General features: G+C 40.6%; 1 protein-coding gene across 6 annotated transcripts in view; it reads right to left on the bottom strand.

Moving 5' to 3' along the window:
* Positions 1–20,702, bottom strand: part of Akap6 (A-kinase anchoring protein 6) — a 440,318-nt gene that overhangs the window by 33,244 nt on the left and 386,372 nt on the right. For all 6 annotated transcript variants that reach the window (XM_017594343.3, XM_039112889.2, NM_022618.2 and 3 more), the window contains exon 12: positions 11,932–12,147. In XM_017594343.3, coding sequence (XP_017449832.1) covers positions 11,932–12,147 — 216 coding nt within the window. The remainder of the gene's footprint in view (positions 1–11,931; positions 12,148–20,702) is intronic.

Raw genomic sequence — 20,702 nt, 5'->3', positions numbered from 1 at the left:
GATACAATGCAGGGAGGAGGTTCAGTTTTTCCAGGTCAGGAAAGACTTTCCTGACAGTAGGATGATAGTCAATGTTCGGGGAATAACAAGACTTTTCTGGGAGGGAACTGAGGACTGGATGCACCCTGAAGGCAGAAGGAACCAGACTTCCGGCTGGGGAGTGCAGAGGGAGAGGTCTGCACTAGAAGGCTTGGCAGGGGGGTCTGGCCTCCAGGGAGAGCAGAGACTGAACTAGAAGCAAACCCGGACAGAAAGAGAAGTAATCAGATTAGTACTTTTAATGATTACACAGGCTTCAGAGTGGAGGGAACACAGGCGATATGAGAAAGTGGTACGGCTCAGAGCAAGCCCAACTCCTGTGTACTGAATGCTGGCTTTGTGTGCTGGGAGTACTCTATGCAAACGAATCTTTGGCTAGAGGTTCATTCAGTTTGGCCTCTGGTGGCATGGTGCACTCAGAGGACAGGGCTCTTTATACAGTAAACCCATCAGCTGGATGCCCAGGACATAGTGAAGAGTGACTGAGGACCCCTTCTTTGCCTTTACACTATTGAAGAGTTGACTGTGTTTTTTCTTGAGATCTATACTGGAGAAGGATCAGTTTGTCAGGAAAGATTAGGGTTTTTCTTTTGAACAGACAAAGTTTGAAATGCCCCGAGGACATCTCTAGAGAGTTGTGGTCCTGACTTTGTGTGTCTGGAGTTCCTGAAGCTATGGGTGGGGTGAGGTTGCCTAGAGAGAAGAATGAGATAAAAAGAGCAACTGGACTTGAAAGGCGGGCGGAGCAGGATGAATAAAGAAAGGGGAGAGATCAATGTGGACCAGAGCGTTCAGACTGAAACTGGGGAGGGAAATGTTTGGAGAGCTTGGCAGGACATTTTTAGAGAAACTATTCTCCTCTAAAATGATGTATTCTAAATACAAAAATAATTCTTTTAAACCTAGACAAATGTAAGGAAAATAATATAAAATTTTTGACATAACCCCGTAAACATTTTACTTGATCGCTGACATATAAATCATATTATACATAAGACATTAAAATTCAGAACTGCCATATGCAGGCATGATGTAATCAGCAGTGTACATACATCCTGTCTCTGAACTGTATCAAACTTTCCAGATCATAAAATACTCGTGATGAGCGTGAGTCTTAATCATTTTAGATATTCTCAGAAGTCTACTGGAAACATAATTTTAGAACTTCACATTACTCCCACTTTGGGCATGGATTTACAGGTCACATGGGGATATTGTCACAGGATTAGCTCAGATTATCTGCAGACAAAGTCTTAAAAAGATAAATATGTTGATGATACTGAGAGTGTTACTTTGCATTTCTTTCCTGGCTTGTTAGGTTAAATGCTCATGCATGGTTTATTTACTATTTACTGATTTGTGACTTGTTTGATCATATCTTTTGGCAATTTAAAAACATGTATTTAGAACTGGACAGACGTGCTGGTACAAAACATTTCTGCAGTTACAGTGGGATCTATCAGTGGGGGCTTGGGAGGCTGTGGACTTTGATTTCTAAACATGGTGGAATATAGCTTAGATGAGGAGGTAGAATAATCACAATGGGATTTCAGCCATGTAAGCCATACATTCATGCTGAGTAGACTAGAGAGGCCACTTAGAGACAATCATAGTAGCACGGAAAGGAAGCTAGCCTACCATCAGGATTCTTACAGGAGGAAAAAGGCCATTTTCTGGCATCAACTCCTCTAGTCTTCCTATCTTAACTAAACAGGTAGACAAGCTAAGAAACACTGGGAAGCTGACAATAAGTCCAAAACCAAACACACTTAGAAACTACAATCAGCCTGAGAATGCATCTTCTCCCTCACTCTTCGTCAAGTCCATCAACAGGGCTCCAGTGTAACAGTGGGTTAGAGCGGGAAGTAATAAAAGATACTTGAGGAAGACTCTTAGGAAATCCTGGAGAGAAGAGCAATGATAAGACGAGAGACAAAAGCAAGAACAGTAAGGAACTTAGAACTGTGAACAAAAGGACCACAGCTGTAGACATGCGAGATACAGCTCAACTCCCAGCCAGATTAATATAGACACACGAAGAGCCCATTTAACTTTGTTTTTATTGCTCTACACATAGTGCCCATCTTTAAAAGACAACATAAACTGTAGAAGACATGCTACAAGGTCAGAGTCTAATGAGATAAGCCTCAAAAATAAACTCAATATGACACAGATTTTAGAATTACCAAAATTACCATAGTTCTAAGGAACTATGATTAATGTACTAAAACCTTCTATGGAGAAATCACTAACATGTATACATGGGGTAAAACTAGTAAGCAAATTTAAATGCTATGAATAAAAACTTAAAACTGTAAGATAAGTCAAGAAAAATTTAAAGGACTACATTAGACTAGAGACAGCCTTTAAAGGATCAATGAGATTAAATAATAATTTTAAAGTCCCTAACAGAAGCCCGCTGGAAGCAGGAGATGGCTAACTAGTGCTTCATCCAGTGAGAGAGGTCAGCGTGCTCCAGAACGTTCGGTGATTATGGAGGTAGCTTTGGTGGCAATGACAATTTTGGCCACAGAAGGAACTTTTCATGGCCCTGGTGGCTGTAGTGGTGCCCGTAGCAGTTGTGACATTGAGAATGGCTTTAATGGAGCCAGTGATGATGGAAGCAATCTCGGAGGTGGCGGGAGCTATTATTATATGGGCAATTACAACATTTGGTTTTCAATTTTTGGGCCTACAAAGAGAGGGCAGTTTGGAGGCAGAGGTCTGACCCTTTTGGTGCTGGAGGCCAATATGTGCTAAACCACATAATGTAATGTGCCTATGGTAGAGTCACAAGCAGTAGCTGTGGCAGTGGCAGAAGGTCTTAATTACTGCCAAGAAAAGCTTAACAGAAAAGCAGTGACAAAGAAGCTATAGGTTACATACGACATGTGTACTTACATACTTCAGATCTATGAACTCAGACAAGACACACGGTGGCAGGGTCTGGCCACTACAAAGAGATGTATACTCATGTGTATGGGCAAAATGCCTCCAGGGCTGTTCTCGAGACCAATTGTACAACAGGTTACTTTAGTTTCTGTTCTGTAGAAAGTGGGAGGTACTCCAACAAAGATTTTCATCCATGGTAGTGACTGTCTCAGGCATCAGTCAGTCAGGGTGCTGAATAAATAGGCCAACTTTGAAAGAAAGACTTGATTGGAGCAAAATGATAAATGCCAACTGCCAATCCCATGGATTGGCTACGTGCTCACAACTGCTGGAGACACCTTCCACACGGATCCATTTAACCTTACATAACGGAGATGCAAGCGGTATCCTTTCTGCCTTCCAGAGGAAGACAAGGAGGTGTGCAAAGGAAAGGGGTTGCCACAACAACACAACTAACGGTCAAACTCTTAATCACAGGATTTGTTCGTGATGCTCCTGGAGGTAATCCGTTTCCCTTGAGAAACCCACTCGGCCTATGGAAAGTGCTTCAACTTAACATTATGGGTACTTAACATTCAGTTACAATTTAAAATCATTTCTTCCTTCTTTCATTCTTCCCCCCACTCTTGCTTTTCCTCCTCCATTCTTCTCTTCCTACTCCTCTCTGACCATAAGTAGAAACAAGAGAGAGGACATGTAGATTTCTGTATGATGCACTTTCATATCTTTAGAGAAAATAATGAGAGATTTATGGAATACAATTATTTATAGGGTAATGCTAGTGAAAGGGCTTTTTTAATATTGGAAGCCTGGGTAGAAATATTCTAAAGAAGGAAGCTGTTTTTGACATGTATAAAGATTTCTTTTAACAACCATCTCTCTTGTAAGCAATTAAGTACAAGTAATTACATAATTACTTGATTATGTAGCAGCAGTAAAATTTTACAGGAGGTTTCTCACTTAAACTCTAGCCTTATAAAAATAATTGCCAGAAGTCAAATTTATTTTCTAAATGCAGTAATTCTTTCTGCATTTAATTTTTGTTCATGGGGGTTGGGGGTAGAATCTAAGTCTATTTTTGTTTAGTGACCAGAGTCAGAGAGAGGCGTACTTTATTAGTATGTTACCACTTAGGACAGCTCTTCAGGTTACAGTGTGAAAGACAGCTAGGTAAAGCAAAATTCTAAACTGAGGTTGTACTATAAGGAATTTTACTAATAACATTGTAAAAGTATTAGTTAGATCAGGGGGTGAGGACACTATTACCTAAGTAATACAAAATAGCATTAAAAGTTCTTATTTTCAAAATGTCTCACCAGTAATAATACAGTGCAAATGGGAAAGTATTCGGAGAGAAAGAAAGAAAAAAGAAGACAGCTTTCTATAGTCTCCCCTGGTAAGGAGCCTGAGCAATGCAATGTGTCAGGTTCCTCTCCTATTATTTCATTCTTTCTTTCCTTTCAAAAAGTGAGTGGGCTCATCATTGCAATTTTCCTCAAGTTCTTAGAACTCTAATTAAAATGTGGTAATTGGTTATGTTACCTCAATTACCATGATGCATGGACATTGATGCAAAGTGACACCAATTGAATCCCTCGGGTGTTTTACCCCGGGGCCATCCCATTTATCGTGGCCTTATTATTTTCAATTATGTGGCTAGATGTGTTGTATACTTTCAAGGCCATTAGATGTGTAAGGTGTTTCTGGACGCAAAGTTCGATTCTCAGTAGAGCTTTGGAGGATCAGAGCGGTAGGAAGAAAACTGTGCATGTGACGATAAAACCTCAACCTTCCACCCACTTAGAACTTGAAGGGGCACTTCCACACAGCAAGGTAGTTCAAAGGACCCTAGATTATTTCTGCTAAATGTTTGTTTAAAAAGCAAGAGTGGTTTGTTTACTATTGGTGATGACTTTACCTAAGAAAATAGTAATAGAACCACCCACGGCTCTCAGAAGAAATTAAAACTAGTAGGAAAATCAATAGTAACGAAAAACTTCTTCCTGCCTTCCATTACTCTTATGTTTCTGTTTTGTTTGGTTTCCAGACAAGTTCTCATAGTAGCACAGGCTGGCCTGGAATAAACTATATAGCTCAGGCTGGCCTCAAACTCTCCATTTTCCTGCTTTGCATCTGGAGTGCTAGGATTATAGCTCATGCCACCACGCCTGGCAAGACAAGTCTACCTCCTCTTCCTCCCCTCCTTCCTCCTCTCCCTCCTCCTCCCCCTCTGATTCCCCTCCTCCTCTTCTTCTTTTAAACATTCAGCGGATTTTAATTTCTGAGACTTCATTACACAAATACACTATATTTATAGACTTTCCTACCATTCTTCTCCCTCTTCCCACTCCTCCCGTGCCTTTGCCCCTCTAGAATTCATAACCTCTTCTATGGACAGAAAGTTTGTTGCACTATAGAAAAAGCCTTGGATCCCTTAGCAAGGCTAAGCAAAGATACAGTAAATATCTTTCAGAGAGATATTTTAAGACATCTGTCCTCAGAATGAACATGAAAACAAGGGTAGTCTGAATTTTGGCAGAATAAAGTGTTTCCCAGTGGGAATACTATTGGCATTTGTAGGAAGATCTATATAGGACTGTTCATTCATTCTGTGGTGCTCCATTCAAGGCCGGTATCCTCAGTGGTCACCATCAACTCCCAAACATTCTCCTAAAAAATCTTGGAGCAAACCAGGAAGTGGCCAGTGGTCATGATGATGTAGCATCCTGTCAGGCCATTCTGAAATGATACTGGGTCTCCTCCAGGTTTTGTCTTCTGAAATTACATCCTCAGAGAGCTCCAAGTTGTAGAAAATTCTGGCTTTGTTTCTATCATGATTTGGCCTGTTATCTCCAAACAGGTGTACCATTGAATTGGAAAACCAAGAAAGGGATTGTCCACAAAGATCTTCCAAGCATGGAACAAGGATAAGGCGGAAACATTAAGTATGTTACTTTATATTTACTTGAAAAAGAAAAAAAGTCCAAGTGTATTTCATAACTAATTCTGTGATAAACAAGGATCACACTTTGTGTTAAGTGAGCATGGCAACGCTAGTCTACCATATCTTGGTTATGCTTATGTAATATAAATTCTTTTAAAAATTGGTTTGTGATTCAGAAGAGGTTTGATACATGTTCTGTATAAGTTTAAAAATAAAGTTAACTTGTTATTGGAGGACATGCTTACCAATTATGTGTGGTGTGTGTGTGTGTGTGTGTGTGTGTGTGTGTGTGTGTGTATGTGTGTGTGTGTGTGTATAAGATTATAACCATGCTTTGATATGTGGACATACAACCAAGGGAATATTACAGTCAATAAAATTCACATATCCATAATCTCAGGGTTTCTTTTGTATATGTGTGTGGTAAGAATATCTAAAACTTACCTTCTTACCACATGTCTGGTATGCAAGGCAATATTATCAACTACATCTATCCTTTTATATATTACATCTCCAGATTATTCATTCTATCATAACTGAAACTCTGTATTTCTTGTCCCCTGCCCTGGTAACCACCATTCCCCTCTGTTTCTACACTAAGATTCCACATACAAATCAGATTGCCTACCATTTTCCTTTGGTGTCCACTTATTTAACGTCATAGAGTACCCTCTAGGGTTTTCTATGTTGTTGTAAATGTCAGAATCTTCATATAAAGGATGTAAATATATACTTTAAATTTTTTTCTTTTTTCTTTTTTTTTTTCGGAGCTGGGGACCAAACCCAGGGCCTTGCGCTTGCTAGGCAAGCGCTCTACCACTGAGCTAAATCCCCAACCCCTAAAATTTTTATTAGATATATTTCTTTATTTACATTTCAAACATTATTCCCCTTCCTGGTTTCCTGTCCATAATCCCCCATTCCCTCCCCTCCTCCTCCCCCATATGGGTATTCCCCCTATACATCCCTCTTATTGCCCCCATACTCCTCTGCACTGGGGGTCCAACCTTGACAGGACCAAGGGCTTCCCTTCCCCTGGTGCCCCAAAAAGGCTATTCACTGCTACATATGCAGTTGGAGCCCTGGGTCAGTCCATGTATAGTCTTTGGATAATGGTTTAGTCCCTGGAAGCTCTGGTTGTTGGCATTGTTGTTTTTATGGGGTTGCCAGCTCCTTCAACTCTTTCAATATTTCCTCTAATTCCCCCCAAGGGGGTCCTATTCTCAGTTCAGTGGTTTGCTGCTAGCATTGACCTCTGTATTGGACATGCTCTGGATGTGTCTCTCAGGAGAGATCTATATCTGGTCCCTTTCAGCATGCATTTTCTAGTGTCATCACTATCTAGTTTTGGTGGCTGTATATATATGGGCCACGTGTGGGTCAGGCTCTGAATGGCCATTCCTTGAGTCACTACTCTAAACTCTACTTCCATTATCCCCTCCTATGTATATTTTCCCCCCTTTTAAGAAGGAGTGGGAGCATCCGCATTTTGGTCATCCTTCTTGAGCTTCCTGTGGTCTGTGGGCTGCATCTTGGGTAATTCGAGCTTTTTGGCTAATATCCATTTATCAATGAGTGCATACCAAGTGATTATCGAATAGCCAAAAAGCAGCTAAAGAAATGTTCAACATCTTTAGTCATCAGGGAAATGCAAATCAAAACAACCCTGAGATTCCACCTCACACCATTCAGAATGGCTAAGATCAAAAACTCAGGTGACAGTAGATGCTGGCGAGGGTGTGGAGAAAGAGGAACATTCCTCCATTGTTGGTGGGATTGCAGACTGGTACAACCACTCTGGAAATCAGTCTGGAGGTTCCTCAGAAAATTGGGCACTACACTACCTGAGGACCCAGGTATACCTTTCTTGGGTACCTTTTCATATACCCAAAAGATGCTCCAACACACAACAAAGACACATGCTCCACTATGTTCATAGCAGCCTTATTTATAATAGCCAGAAGCTGGAAAGAACCCAGATGCCTTTCAACAGAGGAATGGATTAAAAAATTTGGTACATCTACACAATGGAGTACTACTCAGCTATCAAAAACAATGACTTCATGAAATTCATAGGCAAATGGAATGAACTAGAAAATGTCATTCTGAGTGAGGTCACCCAATCACAGAAAAACACGCTTGGTATGCACTCATTTGTAAAGGGATGAATATAAACATCATAATTTTCCTTCACCAGTAATCGTCTCAGTTTCCACACCTTGACTATGGTGGATCATGTGAAGATCATGGGTATACTGACTCCTTAATGAGGGGTTGGCACATACCCAGAACAGAGGTTGTGAGCTCAACAGCAATTCCATTTTCAAACACTTCAAGAACTTCTATCTCCGATCCACAGGTGCAGCCATTAAGCTTCCTGCCAGTGAGGAACGGGTTCAGCTTTGGTCTGTGCCATCTTGCCATTTTCCTAAGACCTGGAGTGTTCAGTTGGGTCATGCTGTCTCCAGCTATCATTCATGCCTTCTCACATTCATACTGATTTTCAGCTCTATCCATTATTAAGACAAACTGTTGGAAACCCTGTTTGATGTTCTGGCTTTTTGCCTCTTCCCAGTAATGTAGGTTTGCTGTGTGGTATATTTGTAAGCTGTCCTAGACATTAGACACCTAGAAACGTCTGGTGCTTGTGGTAAACTGGAACTCCCATGGTGAAGACATGCCCTTCTTTATCCACTGTGATTTCGCTGCCCTGGAATCTACTTCACTTAGTATTAATATACTCACGCCACTGCTCCTGGGTAGGCAATGTGCAGTTGGGTTTACCCAATTTGACAATTACTTTCTTTTGTTTTCAGTCTGTTTCATTCACTAGGATTATTGATGCAGCCACTTTAAATCTTCATCTTGCCTTTAAAAAAAACCTTATTACATCTGTTTCTTATTTTCTTTTTCTTCTTTAAATGGGGATTTAAAAAAATGATCTTGCTTCCTTTCTTTTTGTGTGTCTTGCTCTGGCTTTTCATTTTGCTGTGTTTTTAAGGCGTAGCAGCCACATTCCCATTTGATCCTATCGCGGGCTCCCTTTAAAGGATGCTTCAGTATCTCACATGAAATAAAAATGGTACAAAGCGCCCTGGCAGTTCCGCTTCCTGGCCTTTGTGATACTGTTGTTGTACATTCTATCCTCCGTGCTATAAATCGTAGCATGCGCTGCTATTATCTTGATTTAAACAGTCTATTAACACTTAAAGAGATTGAAATAATAGGGAAAGCGCTTCTCATTTACTCACAGTTATCATTTCCATGTTCTTTATTCCCCTGTGCGCATCCAGGTTTCTATTGGATGTAAGTTTTGCTTGGCTGATGGCTTCCCCTTAACATTTCTAGAAGTATAAGTACGCTGGCGATGACTGCTTTCCCCGCGGATATTTAGAACTTATGTTTCTTTTCCTTTCTGGATGTCCCTTGCTCTGTTAGGAAAGTCTAGGTTATTTTCTTACATTGCCGCTTCATCTACATCTACACCTTTTCCATCTCCCGACATCCACTGATGTCGCTGTCATCCTCCTGACAAAAGGCTGGCAGTTACTCTCCTTGAACACACCCCTCATTCCTCCTCTAGATACTGTCCCAGCACTGGTTCTTATCAACCTGATCATGTCTGCCTGTAACCAGGAAAAAACCATGGTTAGAGAGTACAGCTTGGAAAACAGGGGAGTCATGGCAGTAGGAGCACGAGGTAGATGATCCCATTGTGTCCAACGCCAAGAAGCACAGAGCAATGCTAGTGCTCAGCTCACTTTATTCCAGCCTAGAGAATGGTTCCACCCACAGTGGATAGGTCTTCCCACCTCAGTTAACCTAATCAAGATGGCTTTCTATGAATACGTTCAGAGGCCCAGTGGTGCTGGGGCACTCCTTTAATCCCAGAACTTGGGGGGTAGAGGCAGGCAGATCTCTGGGTTAAAAGCCAGCCTGGTGTACAGATTAAGTTCCAGAACAGCCAGGACTACATTCAGAAACCCTGTCTTGGAAAATAGAAGGCTGCCCAGAGACTCATCTCCAGGGTGACTGCATTGTCAGCCTGGGCCACCCACCACCTTTCCACACCCTTCCTGGGGTGATGTTCAGCCTATTTTACTGTAAAGATTCTCATTTACTACCTTCATCATTCCGAATCACCCAAGTGGGAGAGGCTCTTCCTCGCCTCTCTCTGGCAGCTAAGCTTCCGAGAAGCAGCCTGCCTTTCCCATGGATGTAGGTAAAACTATCCAGAGCATGGGGAGATGCCTTGGCAAGTAAGATGCTTTTTGTGCAAGCGACGGGACCCGAGTTCAGATCCCCAGCACACACGGAAAATGAGGCGTGCCTCTAACTCCAGTGCTGTGAGGAGTGGAAAGAGAAGGGATCCTTAGGACTTGCTGGTAGTCAGCTTAGCTACACACTCTGTGAGATTCTGTATCAAGGGCATAAGAGTGACAGAATAGGACATGTCCTTCTCTGGCCTCCCCAGGGGAACATGCTCACTGGCATATACACATGCCTATGCACAAACCCTCCTATATCACACTCAAAGGCACTTGTGGCTACACCTTCATACCCCACACACAAGCAAATACCTATTTCCTACATATAGTGAGTATAGCTCAAACCAGTGTTCCTAATCATATGATTCAAATAAATCCTGAAAGACACTTATTTGTCTTTGCTCAACCAGTTGAATAGTCTAAAATGCCACTGGTGCTTAATTAAGCCATATCATCATCATTGCAAAGTAGAGGAAAGGATAACAACCTCTTTCGCCTTTACAAACATTATCAACAAGAAGAGGAAGGGGGAGGGGGAGGGAAGGGGGAAGGGAGGGAAAGGGAGGGAAGGAGGGAGGGAGGAGGTAGGTGGGCAGGGAAGAGAGATGTTAGTTAAACAGTCTCACAATGAGAACATCACTTCAAGAAAATGCATCACATCATGTTGACTCTGGTTACTGATAATAACTTGGAAGACTTAAGAAATTCAACTTCAGCTAAGATCAATTGAACAGAACCGTCAAGACAAATTATCTCCTAGACTCAGCACAGCCACAAAGGCAAAAGGGGAGGATGGGTAGGTCAAATGATTTACTGTCTTCCCGCCCCAAGTCCTCAACATAAAGCATACAGAAAATAAATCCTATGGCTTTGTTAAGAATGGAATTTGTATGTGAAACTATTTTCAATGACAAGATTTTTATATTGCTTTCCCTCCTTTTCAGTCTGACCTTTCCATGTCAAGATGAAATACACACACACACACACACACACACACACACACACACACACACACACACGCATATATATCACCCCACACTATATATGTATTTCATTTATGTAAGTCAAATGTGAAAATTGGCCCTACAACTAATAAACACGATGTCAAGGTCATTTCAGAAAAATATCCTTTTTAATGACTATTTTTCCTAAGAATGTGCAGGCTTTCAGAGAAAATGTGTATTCTATATTATAATAGAACAACTCCTACTTTTACATGTTGCTTTCTCTCAGTAACTGCTTAAGCCTGCACTCTCAAGTCTGGCAAATTGTTAATGGGAATCGCCACCCCCTACTATGAAGGCTGCGTTAAACTCTAGGAAGAAACTTGACAGCTCTCAGTAATCTATCAGCAGACACTCGAAGCAGGACCAGTGGGGACAGGTGTGCAGATGGTGTCATCTCCTCATTAAAGGGAAAGATAAACAATAGATATTCAGCAATGGAACTGCTCACAAAATATACACACAGCTCCATACACTCAGGGCATTAAGATACCTCCTACCAAAATACCCTTGGAGAATTGTGTGCTTCATGAATATGTTTGATGAAGGAATAAATAAAAGAATTTCTTGCCTTAGTGGTAAGGTTTGCCAAAATAGGCATGTGACTCTTTTCAAAGACAATGAGATACGTGAAAATGCATGGCAGTGAAGTGAACAACTGTGCTACAGCGAAGAGAGCTTTGGGTTAGTGCACAGTCACCCCTCGAGTTTGCGAGGAAGTGCATATGATGGGTGTATTGCCCGAACCCCAAGAGAGCTGATTCTGCTGGGAGAAGACACTCACGGATTCCTTCCCCATCTTCTTTTGTAACCGTGTTTGCCACTGGACAGCTTGCATGACGATGGCCTCCCACCGCCTCTCGAGGTTTACAATGATCAGCTGCATGGGCTGGTGATCTGCGTTCAGGTTGCACGTGTCCCGGTCATCCAGAAGGTGCTGGCACAACCTCAGAATGGAGGCCACTCCTCGACGCCGCTGCTTGATCTCACGACAGAGCGACTGCAATGCAAAAAGAGACCAGCTTGTGTGAGGTCGTAGGACTGACTTTCTGATACCGTGAGGTGATTATTTCCACCTTAATTTTACACTGCAAAAATATGCTCAGCTCCTAACACTAGGGAAATGAGGAAGGACCTACAGTTTTCTTGAGATTGGTGGCTTACAGTGCATAGCTGATGAATGCTGGAGATTTTAGGGACTTCTGAGTCCTCGTCCCCTTCCCCCTGATTTATCTTTCCAGACTGGAGATCTTGCCTTGATGCCGTGGTCTTAACAGTTTCTCACATTGTTAAAAAAAAAAAGTCATTTAGGTTCTATGAATTCCAGTCAAACAAACTGAAGGATGTTGTTCCAAGGTCAAAGGCGACACAACAAGAATTAGAAAATCAGCCCCCCAAATGTAGTCATTCTTCTACATCTAAGATTCTTTGGAGGGAAAAAGTTCAGTATTTCATTGGCAAAAATAAATAATACTGCAAAGAATCTTCATACGTAAACTCTATTATCTAGGAAAAAAAAACAAAAACGGCCGGCAATATTTCTCTCCCAATGCTTGATTAACAAAGCAATAGTGTTCTTAAAACAGAAATCAAGATACTGGATTATGACTGCACAGTTAGCTGTTTGCTGTTTCTTTTAATAGACACTCACACTATTTAAAAAGTATATGCATGCATCAAAATAGCATTCTGCCCCCCAGAAGCATTTGTATTGCTGCACTGACCGTAAGCTGAACAATTGAAGCAAAATAGTGGGTACACATGTCTAAAAATATTATATCCTTTCCTCGCCTACGGATAGTGTGTAAGTGATATTCTAATTCAAAGCCTTCAGGAGAAATGATGATTATACCCAAACTCGCTGAATTACTAATCTCCCTCTACTGCCACAATTGGACTGTTCTAACAGTTAACAGATTGCTTATTAATCAACAAGGGTAAACAAGACAATGCAATTTCATTTAGTGTGAGGGTTTTAATGCCTGAAAGTATTTGTGCTTAAAATGTTAATCTAGATAAGGCTTCATTAGAAGAAGTCTTAAAATGATTAAGTGCTGTTCACTGAATTGTGCGCGAGCAGGAGTAGTCCATCAGCAGGTGGACATTTGATACAGATGTTCCACTTACGGTTATAATGCATGCTATATCCATTTAAATGACCCTAACTCAGTAATAGCTGGAATTCTATTATTTCTGTAATGAGAGAACCTGTACCTTTAATATTTCTGAATTTTAAATAAGGTGAATGACAAATTCCCAAACCCCTGTTTATGGCAAAATATGACTAGGAATTTTATTATTCACATCTTACCAGTGCAGCTGTTTCAGTTGGGTTTCCTGAACTACTCCTTATTTATTTTCCTATGGCGTGCTACTATTTTCCTACATAACTCCTGATACCACCTCGGGTCTGACAAATTCCTTTACCAGTGCTATTCACCAGTTCGGTGCTGAGGAGAGGAAACCCCTCGACAAGCAAAGATAAACTCAGAGCCTAGGAAAGCAATAATACTGTTTCCCTCTCCTCCGGCAGCTCTCCCAGCTACTTCCTCAGCTCCCAGACCCTCCCCACCGTGAAGCACACACACATGTGCACACACTCACTTCAACTTTCTGTCTTACTGACAGCTGTTAACTCATCTACACGATGAAGTCCACCTGATACCTACCATTTTTTTTGCTCAATATTGAATAATAAAAGAAAATAGCATGATTATAGCCAATTGAAATTGGTTCAAATGAGTCCTACAGATGTGAGTATTAATGACTTAGGGGTTTGATCCATGGATGTTTTTAAGAAAAGGGATTTAAAAAAAAGGAGATGTTTTTTGAAATTGGATTCTGCAAACCTTAGAATATAAATAAATATAATATAAATAAAGTAACAATAAATATAATAAACTGTAGATCTTTAAGCCAAAAAAAGGTCTCATAAGTTTTAGTTGAAGGAAAAAAATCACAATGAATGGCATTAAATGTGTGCATGGTGTTAGCTCAAGCCACGTGTGCAAAGCAGCTCAGATGGGTTTCGTGCACCTCCCAAAGACCTCAATATGGTATTTGAGGATGTAATAAATTGTCATGAAGACTATTGACCATGATGTTCTGACCATGTTGAGAACATATTGAATATCTACAAATCTAGTGAAGCCACATCTACATCTTAATGCAAGCAAATTATAATAAACACATTTCCCTTTAAACTACAAAAGCAAGGGCGAGGAGAGGAGCCAGAGCCTTTGCTTTGCAAGATCCAAATCCTGAGTTCAAATCCCTACCATCCAGTTATAGGTAAGGTATGGCTACATGGACCTGTAACTACCTTCGCATGCACGCACGCACGCAAACACTGGAATGTAGAGACAGGGAGTTTCTGACAGGCAGTTCACTTGCCAGCCAGCCTAGCTGAAGCAGCATTTGGGTTCAGAGAGAGAGAACTTGCCTCAAGGAATTAGGGCAGAGAGCCTGATGTCCTCTTCTGGTTTTCTAGGGCAAGTACACGAGTGCACATACCCTCATGTTGATGTGCACTCTCAATACACACACACACACACACACACACACACACACACACACACACACACACGCCACAGCCGACATACTAGTAATGTTCTAAAATTTTAAACTACAAAATCAGGTAGTGTTAACATTACAATCTGATTTTTTTTCACTTTCAGAATTCTGTAGTTTTCACTTTAAATATCTAAAGGGTTTAATGTACATTGTAGATTAGAATTTTTTCTGTGTGAACTGTTCAAAAAGAGAAGGAAAATAGACTTTTTATACCTAACATTTTTTTCATTATTCCTTTATACCTAGATACAGTTGATAACATTCCCCTACATAAATGTGTTACCCTGACAACCATCAAAATGTATTTATTTATAATTCACACATACTAAATAAAATCAGTAGTTTGTTGGCAACATTCTTTAGAATCCTTACTCTACATTTTTTTCTAACTTGAGATACACATTCTCCATATGTACTGAGAAATGTTAAATATAACTAATGGGGACAAATGATTATTATTATCTTTTGCCTTGGCTTTTAAAGAAATATACTTTGAAAACAGAAAGTAAAGCTAAGTAATTAAGGCACAAAACAAGACAAGCATTCTTCTAAGACCTCCTCAAACCTGTAATGTATATTCCACTTTCTGAACCTCTTGATGGAGGAGGGCACAATGGCCAAGTCACTACTCCTTCTGTCAAGGAGTTGAGAGTCTAGTAGAGATAAAGTACATAAGTAAGTATGATTCTGTGTGTGTGTGTGTGTGTGTGTGTGTGTGTGTGTGTGTGTGTGACAGAGAGAGAGACAGAGAGACAGAGAGACAGAGACAGACAGAGACAGAGATACAGAGACACAAAGACAGACACAGACAGACTGACAGAGATAGAGTGAGAGACACACACGCACATGGTGGGGGGCAGACAGACAGAAAGACAGAAACAAAATGAAGTGTGTGCAAGCAGGTTGCTACTGGGAGTTCATGCACCTTTAAGGAAATGGCAGGAACCAGGTGGTCCAAGAGGAGTGATGGTAGTGATGGGGAAGAGAGCCCCGAGACCTGTTAGAGTGGAACGCAAGCTAGCAGCCTCAGATGGTAAGGGGTGCTTACTGTGTTGGGGGGATAAAGTGATATCATAGCTCAGGAAGGTGAGAGGCCACAGAACTGTGTGGAGAGCTTGTCAGTGCTGCAATTTCCCCAACTCTGAAGCACGTTCTAATGAGGTCGCACAGCCTCACCACCTTCGTGAAGATTAGAGTAAGAAGAGGCCGGGAAAGCAGCTTTGAAAAGTGATTTCCAATATGTCTGACAAAGAGATTCCAAACGCTTTACTCTTGCACCAACCCATCCTCATTGGTACCTTACTGTCACCTCTCAGCAGGACTGTCAGGTTACAGACTGGTAAGCTGCTCTCAAATTCCTATCTCTCTTCTTTATTTTTGCAAAATTTCTACCAAGTTTTGTATTGTTTCTAAAAAGGTATATTTGCAGTAAACATGAAAAGCTAAAATAATAATTAATAAGAATAAGAAGAATAAATCAGACTTTTGTGATTTAAGGTTGAGAAGTAACCCCCTCTTCCTTAAGAGGGCCAGATGAAGGAGTTTGTTTTGGGCCACATTATAAGGAAGTTATAACTAAGCGAATGGCAGCTTTCCTCTTATTCACCAACTGCCGATCTGATTTTCAACTCACCAATGGCAGTACACAAGATTTTTGGAGGAAATGCTTGGTTTTTTATATCTTCTGAGTTAACCAACTTTTCATGTCAAAATCACTAATATTAGTGAGTCAAATAATAGTTTATTAAAACAACAACAACAAAACCTTTTCCTTCTGCGGGGCTGGGAATTGAACCCAGAGCCTCACAGAGGGTAAGCAGCGCTCTATTACCATTCTCCACCAGGCCTACACCGACATTCTTCTTCATTGGCTCTAGACTCTTAGCAGCTTTGGAGGGAAGGGGCTCAATGCCACCGCTCCATTCTCACTGTGTTAAACATTTGCTCAAATGAAAACATACCACATAAAAAGAAACATTTATTTACTTGTGTACCCCTTCTTGATGTCAGACAAGTATTCTCTATCCCACGAAATGCAAATGGATGAAAACAAGCGTACACTGGAAGATCATGCACTGTGACAAGGAACTCATATTAAAATGTAGGCTCACTAAGGAAATGAGAGAAAGAAGAAGAAAAGGAGAGTCTAAAAGGTGCCCAGACTAAGTGTACTGAACACAGAGAAGCAAATGCCACTGGGGGAACCTAAAGAATGTCATCTCTGGTGTCGCTCACGTAAATTTTTGTTCAGTGTGTTAATGCTACTAGTTAGGCCAACATGAGGTACGTACTGGGATGCTAGATCATCGGTTAGAGCAAAGAGCTATGAAGCAGTCAGCGCTGTTTATAAAGGCAGACAGCACTTTGCCTTCTCTACTGACCAACAGTGTAACAAAATATGGTATGTTTTGTATGTGACACGCTCAGGAGCGAGGGAATGATCTGCATATATGACATGTGGCTGCCTTCAGCCCAGTGTGAATGAAGCAACAGAATGGTAAAACGACAGCCATACACAGGCAGGTTAAATGGCACCCAGGAGAGAAGATCCCCTTTTGACAATTTCCTTTACTTCTGCCTGTGTTATTTTTTTAGGTTTTGGGTCCCATACATGTTACCATTTTGACTTCACGGGGTGGTAATTTTCCTCCTATTTGCTCTATGTAGTGTTTTCTGGAACACAAGTCTTCAGAGCGTAATCCCCAGATCCAGGAGCATTTGCCTCATGCAGGAACTTAGAAGCGCAAGTTCTTCCCTGCATACAATCCCTAATAGTCAGGAGGGTGAGGCAAGGGAGAGTAGGTTTAGGGTCAGCCTCAATAAATAATAAATTGCAGCGTAGCTGGGACTCCAGGGTTAGACTGCACCTCGTGGATGGAAATCAAACAAAGCTAGCATCTCAAGGGAAAAAAATAAAATGAAACTAGCCTGCGGATTCTTTGCTGTCATCCACGTGCTTATGAACCTGGGATTCTGGGGAGAGGTTCAGCGAGTGTCAGCTTAACAAAGCCCCACAACCGGCTGCAGCCTAGAGTTTGAAAATACTATTATACACAAAACATATTAAACTTTACAAATTAGAGACGCCTCGTGAGAAGGTTATTTTTAGAACTGTAAGTGCTAAATTCCGATTTAAACCTACAGCAGTGATCTCGGCTGCAGAAGGGGCTTTTGGCCGCTTGATTCTAGATCATTATCAGGGAGCCAAGTTTGGCAAAGGCTGTGTGAATGACTCTATTACAGCAGCAAGCGCTTGATGGGTGTCAGTTATGTGCCAAGCACTGTACTGTCCATTAGAGGATTAACATTGGAGGATGCCAGGTGTGTAACAAGATGCACTACCTCCTGGGAGCTTATAATAGCTTAGGATATGGCTGGTTCTTCAAAGGAAGGGATATAAGTACAAGGCAAAGGTTTCTGATAATGCCTAATGCGTCAAGACGTTGTAAGGCTGGTGAGGCCGTGACTCCTGTGTACTGTCTCATCACTCAATGCTGGCATTTGGCCTGGGGAACAAGAAAGATCACCATTGGCTGGAAGAGACCAACTAGGATTCACAGGACTAGGATGAGGCTTCTGAATGTTGGAAGGTGAAGGAGAGGTTTAGCATTAGAGAGGAAAAGTTGAGAATCACAGTTTTTAAAATCTAGGAGTTAATGAATGGTATGATGATGATGATAATTACTAAGTTTTCAAGCCACCCACCCATCAGTGAACTTCTGAGGCGCCTCTGTGTGCCAAGTGCTTTTCTCAGTGATAAATACAGCAGTGTGCAAGGTGCCCACGTTTGCTTTCATATAATTTACATTCTAATTTTCTGTGTGTGGACGGAAGAGGCTGGAAATAGATGCAAACACAAAATTATCACGTGACAAGAACTGTAGAAGAAAATAGGTGATACTTTAGATTGGATCATCAATAAAGCTTCTCCAAGGAGAAGACATCTTGTAATAAGTTCAGATATAAAAACAAAATGTAATTTAATATTCTGATGTTGCAAGTCTTGAGATAATGTCTCAATCAAGAATCCTTTTATGCCATGAAAGACTTATTTGGTGGCTGGTGTGATGGCTTAGCAGCCACCCTTGGTGAAAACAGAGAACCCATTCCCAAAGCCTTCCTCTGACATTCACATCCAGGCCTTGGCATAAGCCTACCCCACCCCCAACACATGCACACCATAAACAGACATCCACTAACAATAACAAATAAAAACATTAAAAGACTTGTTTTTATGATTAAGTAGAAAGTTTAAAGCTTTGGCTTGTACAACCCTGGGTCAATGAAAGACCAATATACTCCTAAGTGCAAAGTCAGGTGCAGTTTGTATCTCTAAGGTAAGGGTTAAAAGGTCTTCTGGGATGGGCTTACTGACACAGACCTACAGACGTCATTTGACAGATCAGACACTTTCTTTAGGATTAAAAATAATGCAGTCTGACTTTAATCAAAGCCTCCGACTTCTAGAAATGCTGTAACATATCAAGTGAAAAGCATACAGAGAAGCCTGGATCTGAAAGAAGAGTTTGGACAAATATGAAAAGTGGAGACTGTTAGTTGGACATGATTGTTGCAGTGGTGCCATTCTCATGTGTCTTATGGAATTGTCACATACAACTCTGACGCATCAGAGAAAATGGAAGGCTTGACATATGTATGGTAATTCCATACTGCGCCAAAGGTAATCCTGTTATCCATACATATCTGCATAAAAACAAAATAAAAACAATGCTATATTCTCCTTAACTGTTTATCGATATACATTTGAACATAAAATAATAATCATTAGGGGTTTTTGTCAATTGTTCAAGTACTTTTCTTTACGGTATTTTATGGGTTCTTTTCCCTAATCCCATACAGTACTGACTAATTTTTGTGTGTGTTTTTAATTTCTCTCTCTCTCTCTCTCTCTCTCTCTCTCTCTCTCTCTCTCTCATTTTATATGTGTGGAGGTCTAAGAACAACTTTCACGAGTCAGTTTTTCCTTCCAATATATCTGTTAAGGGGCTCAGACTCAGATCCCTGGACTTGACAATAAGCACTTTCACTCAACTAAGTGGAACTGAAAACTGATTCAGGAAAAACACTGACATTTAAGCAGAAAGCTTGTAAGATCACTACATTCCCTAGGCAGAGTGGCTCCAAGCATAAAGCTATTGTTATGAGAGCCAACAACCTCAACCTTTTAGAAGTCCAATCTTTTTCTCATTCAGAAGCCTTAAAACTTATAAAAATATGTGAAATATACCATATTTGAATCTAGGATTGTTTTGATAGCATAGATGGAAAAATACACATTATTAATTAAACAAATATATATGAAACATTTATTGTAATGGACATTGTTTTAGGTGTCTGAGATTCACCAGTGAACCATGTAGACAAATCCTTCTTGAACTTCATATTCCATTTCATAATGGAAGTTCTTCCTTTTCTGAGAAAGATGTACATTACACAAAGGATAAAGAAGAGACTAAACAAAGATAGAAAATGTCCTTTAGCTAAATGATTATCAACATTTACAAAAGGTCGATAGTTCTTTGAATCATGACAGCTCCATCCTGGCCAAATGTCTGCAAATGAGAATTTACACCCTAAAAGTATAAATAATTATTCAAAGTAATTATTCAAAGTAGGCAAAATTTAAAGCATTGCAAATGACATGGGACCGATGATTTACATATTTTAAATAAAATAAAATAATAAAATAAATGATGCCTGGGTGTTTTAACTGATTCCAAATTTCTAAAACAATGTTAGCCAATATGGAGCGCCCAGCTCAGTTGCAAACTCTGGGACTCAATCTATACTGAAGCTAAATATTCTATAAGCATGCAGCGGAGTGCAAAAAATAGCAATTGAAAAATGACATGATTAAATGGCACGACATGCAATCATTTGCTCTCAATTATATCAATGTATCTTCTTCACTTCTAGGAGGCAGGCAGAAATATTGTTTTTTAAATGCCTCTATTAAATTGG

Source organism: Rattus norvegicus, chromosome 6 (genome assembly GCF_036323735.1).
Source record: "Rattus norvegicus strain BN/NHsdMcwi chromosome 6, GRCr8, whole genome shotgun sequence".
Lineage (NCBI taxonomy): Eukaryota > Metazoa > Chordata > Mammalia > Rodentia > Muridae > Rattus > Rattus norvegicus.
This window is presented reverse-complemented; position numbering and strand designations above follow the sequence as displayed.